General features: G+C 42.5%; 1 protein-coding gene across 1 annotated transcript in view; it reads right to left on the minus strand.

Annotated features, from left to right (window-relative positions):
• Nucleotides 1-1,515: 1,515 nt before the first annotated feature.
• PTHLH (parathyroid hormone like hormone) overlaps nucleotides 1,516-7,653 on the minus strand; it is a 6,446-nt gene continuing 308 nt past the window's right edge. Inside the window, exon 2 of the mRNA XM_009288495.2 lies at nucleotides 1,516-2,131. Within this exon, the coding sequence (XP_009286770.1) occupies nucleotides 1,705-2,131 (427 nt within the window). The 3' untranslated portion in view covers nucleotides 1,516-1,704. The remainder of the gene's footprint in view (nucleotides 2,132-7,653) is intronic.

Below are 7,653 nucleotides of genomic sequence, written 5' to 3' on the forward strand. Positions count from 1 at the left end.
AAGCTGAACCAGCACATTATGCTCTGTACTTGTGAAGAAGGAATTTCATTCTCCTGTTTTATGGCTTCTCTTTGTTTAATCATCCTCAATTAAGTATCTAAAATATAGGTCCTCTTTAGGACTCTGTTTCTCGCCCTGGAGAGATACTGCATCTTGGGCGATAATATTGGGAAGGTAAAGCTGGACTGCCTTCAGCAGTCTGGCCTCCACAGTAGAGCTGACTGCCTTCAGCCATCCAACCATACTTGAAACAGAAAGGCTGAACTAGGAAAATCAGCAGGGTTGTACCTGTCATTCTTTTACATATCCCATTGGATATACAACCAAAGACAGAGTAGCATGAAAAAGAAACAACACTCAAAATGCCCTGCGATGTTTTTTCCCTACGTTCAAGATTTCTATGTGCCAAAGACAGGTGCTATTTATTGGCCACCACAGTTCCTTAACACCCGTTGAAACATCAGGCGACTCTTGACCAGAGTCCCGGGGCGTGCCTTTCCTAAGGCGCTGAGACAAACCAGCCTCTCATGCTTTGCTACTAAGTGCTACAGCCATGCTAACTGGTTTATGGTCAGGGACACCAAATGCCTAGCCCTGAATGCCGGTAACTCCTGTAGATGCCAGCAGAAGTTGAGGTGATGGAGCACATTGCAAACTGGGGCCTGTAAAGCTTAACCCAAGACTGGATTTTAGAAAATCCCACAGCTGGCATGTCTTTCTAAGGGATTTACTGTGAGCAAGTGGCACTTCTCTTATGTCTCTATTCTGCCAAAGTGAAGGGGAAGAGGAGAGAAAAGGGAGGGGTTTTTGCTGTTGAAAATGCAAACATTTGAGGAGAACTGAGGAGTGGACTCCTTGGCTTTGTCTGCAAGTCTGCAGACTTCTTCTCAAGCTGAGATCACTGCAAGCAGATGAGTTGCTTGGGGCACCTAGGCTGAAGTCTTCAGCCCGCCACTGCCCTGAAAACCCTTCATTGTCATACATGAGGGAAGCACGTCTCTCTCCAAAAGCAATGCTCAACATTTTTCAGCAGCAACGTAATTGTTTCACGAGCTGGCAAAAAGATGGAGCTGAATTAAAAAGTCCTAATGGCAGGGAAAATTTTATGGCAAAAGGCTGGTCTGCGTTGTTTGCAGATATTACTAAGAGAGAAATTTTCCGGGTTCTCCCCTAAGGTTAAACAGTAAAATGAAAAACTGTAAAGTAAGGGTAGGAAAGTTGCCAAAAAGGGGAGGCGTTGAGAGGGAGGAAAGAAAACTTCGCCATTTTATAGATGCAGAGCCTTAAATAAAACTCAAAGCTTTCAATCTGCTGAGGCCCAAGTGTGGGACCAAGATCTGACGTGAGAGACACTACAGTTAAAACAGGAAAGGAAATTTTAATGCCTATGATGTGCTTTCTTTTTGCAGAAATAACTTTACTTACTACTCACGCAGCTTCAGGAAGCTCATTTTGGCAATAAGTGGTTTGCTTGAATTGTTTGTCATAGGAAGGAAAGACTTTGTCACTAGTGCAAAGTGGAAAGGGTACTTACTTACCTCCAGAAAGCACCCTGAGACTGTGCACTGCTTGAAAAGCCACTGCCCAGTTATGAGCATAAAGGTGTGCTATTACTCCAGGTTTGAGTGAGGCCTGGGCCTCTCACACTGAAGGATAACAATTTCAGTAAATATATGGTATGCCCCACAAAAGGATATAGCAGAATTACCTTAAAGTGTGATTATGTGTTGTAACAGAGTTTTCCAAGAGTGGGCTCTCGGTCACTCTGCTTCCATACACGCCAGAATTTAGCCAAGCCGAGCGGGCTCGCCTCTTTTTCTTCTCTTGTTCCTTACGTTTTCCAGGCTTTGCTTTCTTTTTCTTCCCCGATACCTTCAGGGGCTGCTCTTTGTAGGTCTGTGATTTGTTTGTCTCCTGAGTTAGGTATCTGCCCTCATCTTCACTACCAAATCGGACAGGGTAGTTCTTCGTATTGGTAGCAGGCTTAGGGTTAGGTGAAACCTCCGAAGTTGCACGGATTTCTGCAGTGTTGACACCTTCAATTAAATTTTGAAGGAATATTCTTCTTCGTAAGTCTTGGATTGACTTGCCCTTGTCATGCAATAGCTGGTGCTCTGATACAGCCCGTTTGCTAAAGAAAGGGAAGAGAGGAGGGGGAAAAAAACATTTAGGATTTGGTTACTGCCCAGTACTCGGCAGAGCTCCTCTCTCCTCTGGCAGTGGTGGCCACAGTGACTGTGTACCAGCTCTCAGGCTTGGAGACATCCAGTTAAATCAGACTGCTGGAGCAAGTCCTGCTTCTCAGAGTAGCTGCTCCCTACAGAGGAGGGAAAGACCTAAGCGGGTAATAATTCTCAGCTGACCGATCACACACCACTGGACCTGGAGTTGGATTAGTCACTGCTCTGTTCTAGGAAAGCACTATAACTCTTAATATATCACACTTCAGGCAGTAAAAGCAGGAAGGCAGTTGTCAGAGATAGGAAAACTAAAGGGTCAGATAATGGAGCACTGCAGTCAAGCAAGAGAGAGAATAACAAGTACTTGTACTGAAGCCGGAAGCAGTGTTTATACAGCATCATTCTAAAAATTTTCTTCTGCTCAGTCATGCACTTCAAAAACATAAATAAATGCATAAAAGTGCATTTCATTTCTAAATTTAAATAAATGCAATTGCAGGAGCGTAATGGAAAAATGTTCGAATTTGGGTGCCTAAAATGTAGGCACTTCAGTCCATAATGAGCTATCCAGAGAGGCAGCATTCTGAGCATCAGCAGAGATGAGCCTCAGCCGCTCCTGTTGATTTTACTGCTTAGCCACTTGTGTCTGTCTATGGTTTTAGATGCCTTTCTATTATTCCTGTAAATGTGAACTTTTGGGGCCAAATTTCTTGTCCGCTGTGCTCTCTGAGTTTTATGCTAGCCTTCTTCACTGGATCTTCTTCAAGAGCATCCTGGTTTGTTTGAGTGGGTCTCTGGTACTTTTCCAGAGTTCATGACCTTTTGGTTCACTAACCTCTGTCTTGTTTTCGAGGAACTGGGAGATGGTTAGCTATCTGTCTTTTAGAGATGTTGTACTGGCAAAGAAGGTATGAAACGTCCGAGGAAAGAAGATACAAGTGGCACCTGGATAATAAATAACCGTGAGAAAATACATGCTTTTTCCTTGGTGTGGGATAGACGCACAGCTGCGCTGTGAACCACAGAAAGAGCGCAAGCTGGGATTTTAGCTATGTTCCCATGAATGCTATAATACAGTTTATCCTTCCAATTGCCCTACTTCAGTGTGCTGAGATTGGCTATGTATCCTCTCATCTTGCATCAGGGTACTGCATGTGACTGGATTCTTACCGGCCAAAGAAAATGAATTCACTTCCTTGCCTGTCGTATAATCATTTGGTCAGTTAGCTGGATAAGAGGTTGTTTCTGCATGTGGGTGAAATGGGAGAAGATACATAACTGTGAGTGAATATTCCTTCCTTCCGTCCGTCCCATCCCTAATTATTCTGCTACGTTACCAGGTTTCAAAATGTGGTGGACAAAGATAGTATGCTAAATGATTGGGAGTGTTCTGCAATTTATCTTTCTCAGTCCCTTCAGCCAAACTCTTTAGATTTGTGATTTGATCAACAATAGAGCTACTTGAAATTGGCAACTTCAAGTAGCATTGGTTCAAGAGCATCCCCTTCACTTTTTGTCTCTGTAGAGCTGCACTTTTTGAGTATTGGGTTCAAGTGACGGGTTCAAGTGATATTACATCTCTATTGCTCAGTGCAAAATTCAAACAGCAGCTTTCCCCCATTCCACAATGAGACTGAAAGATGACTGTTGTTTTTGCATGAAGTGATACAGTAGGGATACTTGCTCAAAATCAGGCCTAGTTATACCCAGGTTTGTGAGCACACATTTGACCAAACATTGCCTATGTTTTAAGTGTCCCAAAATCAGTTCTGGATGATTTCAGGCTTTAGGGCAAGTATTTTATGCCCTTCAACTCAATGTCCCTAAGCAAAAATGTAGTGTGATAATACTGAGCTGAACCCATATTGTTTCATTCTCTTCAGTGCAGCTGTGACCATTAATGCAAGCTCAAGATCTCCCCCAGGAGAATTTTTTTGACCAGTGCACTCCCTGAAGCTCTCCGATAGCCATCTCTAACAACCTTCTCGTTAAGGCCAGTCTGATTTGTGAGTATGCTAATAAAACTAGCACCTTGGACTCCTCTGAGTGGCATACTTCTGTGCTGCTTGTCAAGCTGTCCATTGTGGCTCACGTTACGTTCCTAGCTTCAGTAATCTATTTTCCCAGGATATTTGCATGGGAAATGCAGTTCTCCTTTCACTCTTCTAGTTTATAAAAAGCATACAAAATCTTAGTGCTTTACTGAGTCTAAAACAGTATGTCTCATGTGATGAGCAAAGCTTTCCTACTGCCTCTTGTAAACTACCAAGGATAATTCCTTTTATCACAGACAACCTAAAGCTGCCTTAATCCTGTAATGTGTATTTGGCCAATTTACCCACTGTGACAAAATCTTGAATCTCTAAAGCCTGTTATTAAAGTCCTCTTGATTGAAAAGCTATTCCATTTTACAGAGCTGAAACCTAAAGATTTGGTTCCAGTACACACAAGGCAGTCAAAGAACATCACAAGATCTACATCTTGTGTGAGCATACATTTCCAAAATAATGCAGGGATTGACGTGTGAGGGGTTAGTGTGCCAAAGAGGGTGGGTTTCTGTTTAAATGTCTGTATGATATTTAGCATTAAGTCTGGCCCCAAATAACATTCTGCTATTCCAGATGATTGTATAACATTACGTAGTGTTACATTTCACATGACTTTTATTACTCAGCCAGACTTAAGGATTACATTTTGCCTACCAATTTCCTTTGTATGCTCTAGATCAAAAATCTTCTTAAAACAAAGAAGATGTGGTAGATACATATCTCTTTGACCTTCTGCCTCCTTCTGGCTCAGTTATTCAAACAACTCCTGTGTTTGTAAATCAGGGAAAAATACTTGCCTAGGAAGGCTGATGTAAGAAGTGCTTCATAATGGAGATATCAACAATATCTCACCCACACACACAGAGCAGGAAGGCAATGGAAACTGGAATGATTGCATTCATATATTGGGTACGGTGTGTAAAAAAATATTAGGCTGTTAGGGTTAAGATGACCCACTAGAGGTCCCTTCCATCCTTCTATAAAATGCACCTCTCATTCAAGGAAAAAGAGTCTGACCCCAAACCAAGTGCAGTAAATGCTAAGCTTACATGTGGTAGGCACTTTTGAGAGAAGGATGTTGATGGTTTGTATTTGACCGGAGTGTCCAAACTAATTACTGTATCCAAGTATACTACGCACATATGAGACTTAATGTCTCATTACAGAGAAAACACTAGAAATCCATGACTTGTGACTATTCTGACTTCATGTACTTCTAGATAAGCTGTTCTTTTCAGGCACATTCTATCTTCATTTTTTTCACTGGCTATCTAGCGTCACTGAGAGGCAACATTCTTCAACTGACAACTTTCTGTCTCAGAGTTGCTCTTATTTAACCGTTATTATCCTTGACTACTCATGTTGGGTCTGATCGTAAGTTCAGCAAAATAACTGGAAAGAATTCAGTCAGCTCTCTGCCTGGATTTTGCAAGACCGAGTGCCCTTGCCCCTGGCTCCAAAGCGAGTGAAAGCTGCTCGACCTATCTCAGGGTTAGGAAAAATATTTTGAACAGATCTGGGGACATGATGCTGCAGTGTCTGGGCACGCTGATAAAAATATCTAATTTCACTTTGAGGTATTACTGGGTTTCTCAGAGATTCTTTAGCAGCTAAAGCATTTCTATAACAAATAATATGTCTGGCAATCTTTTCTTGGGACAATTTGCTATTGCTTTCCATGGGAGATTTGCCTCAGTAAGGTCTGTAGAACCAGGCCTATGGCATTTTGATTATTTTTGCATGGCTATAATAATGTGCTTCAGTATTTTCATCCGTTACTGGTTTAAGCCTTTGACTGAAAAAAAATATCTCTAGGCTTAAGTGAGTTATTAACCATTAACTCTAGGAATGGTTTGTGGTGATATTAAAACAGGACACATGTTTGAGTGTGGTGCCTGTGTTTGTGCTGTACCCACAAACAAAACTACGTGAATGCCACTGACTGACAGCTAACTGGTTTCTTGTGTGTGTTTTACATGCCATAGCAAAGAGGGAGCTGAGAAATGCATTTTGACTGTTTAGCTTCCACTTTTTTCCCCTCCTGTCAGGATGGAATAGGGATGTTGGGAAGACCTCTAATTCTGACCTTTAAAAACAAGTGTTAGAACAACCCTAGTTTCAAAAAGTGAAAGAGTATTTCTTAGCAAATCTAACTTTTTAAAAAAAAAAACAAATTTGGCTTAGATCCAGGTCAGAGTTTCTTAGCCAAGGAAATACAGCATTTGAATGTACTTCAATTATTTTCATTTTTTAATTTCTGAAACTGAAGTTTCGTTCCGCTATATCCCAAGAGAAGAAAATGGTCTCAAATGAAAGAAATAGCTCAACGATAGTTTGCAGGAGTATGAAACAGCTAAGCAGTAATGGACTGGGAAGAATACACTGTAGCATTATCAGCAATAACATGTTCTACACAATTTGCTGTAGGAGATTTGTAATAGCTGTCTGCCTGGTGCCAAAGTTTAGGTGTGTCTGAAGTCACTTCACCTGGGGGATTTTTTTTGTTGCTTAAATGGCAGAGGAAGCGCTATTTGGAGATCTTGTCCTTATGTATGTGATAAAACAGTTACAAGGAAACCCATGTGAAATTGTTTGCTGTGTCATGTTTCCCTGTAAGTTGTGACTGGATTTTCCAACCCTCTTTCTCCAACCTGACTTCCTTTTGAACTTAGTAACAATACAGCCCTCCACAGTATGACTGAAGTGTTTCTTCCTTAGAGAACCTGATGCAAGTCCAGTGAAAGCCAGTGAGTTAGATGTGTGAGACAGCTGCTCCTACATCAGCCCAGTGGCTTCCCTTCTGCACTTTGCGTAGGGGATATTAGTATAAACCATGCGGATTATTTTGGAAGGAGCAAAAAGGTCATTTCCTGAACAGACTCTCTTAAATTACATTGTCATTTATCAAAAAAATATGCTTCTGCCTCCAAGTCAGATACTGGACTCCCTTTGGAAATTTTTTTTTGCTGAAGCGGCAGAAATCCAAAGAAATTGTTCAGTACTTCAGCTTCATGATGGCCCTCACTACTGTGTGTTTCCCCTACCCTTATCAACACTGGCTCCACGCCAGTGCCGAAGTATGCGGTACTTAGTGTAACACACAGCAGTTTGATAAAACGGGATGCTCCCTACTAGGACCCTCCCAGGACGCGGGAAGGCGCACGGGCAGTAGCCGCATGCTGGACAAGCACACGGCTGCACTGCTGCTCCCCTCGGAAGAAGAGACAGCTTTAACATCTCCTTCCCAAAAGTTTTATAAGTTCAGACAGCCGAAAAGCGCCCTTTCCCTGCCCCAAACGCCCTCTGCCTATCGCTTAGACACCACCAGTGAGCACCTGGGGCAGGTAACCCGGAGCCGCTTCGCTGCAGAGCCGCGCCGGGAGCGCTGCTGGAGGCTGCAAACCCCCCCGGGCTGCTCCCGCCGC

This window comes from Aptenodytes forsteri, unplaced genomic scaffold (assembly GCF_000699145.1).
Source record: "Aptenodytes forsteri isolate BGI_AS27 unplaced genomic scaffold, ASM69914v1 Scaffold73, whole genome shotgun sequence".
Classification (NCBI taxonomy): domain Eukaryota; kingdom Metazoa; phylum Chordata; class Aves; order Sphenisciformes; family Spheniscidae; genus Aptenodytes; species Aptenodytes forsteri.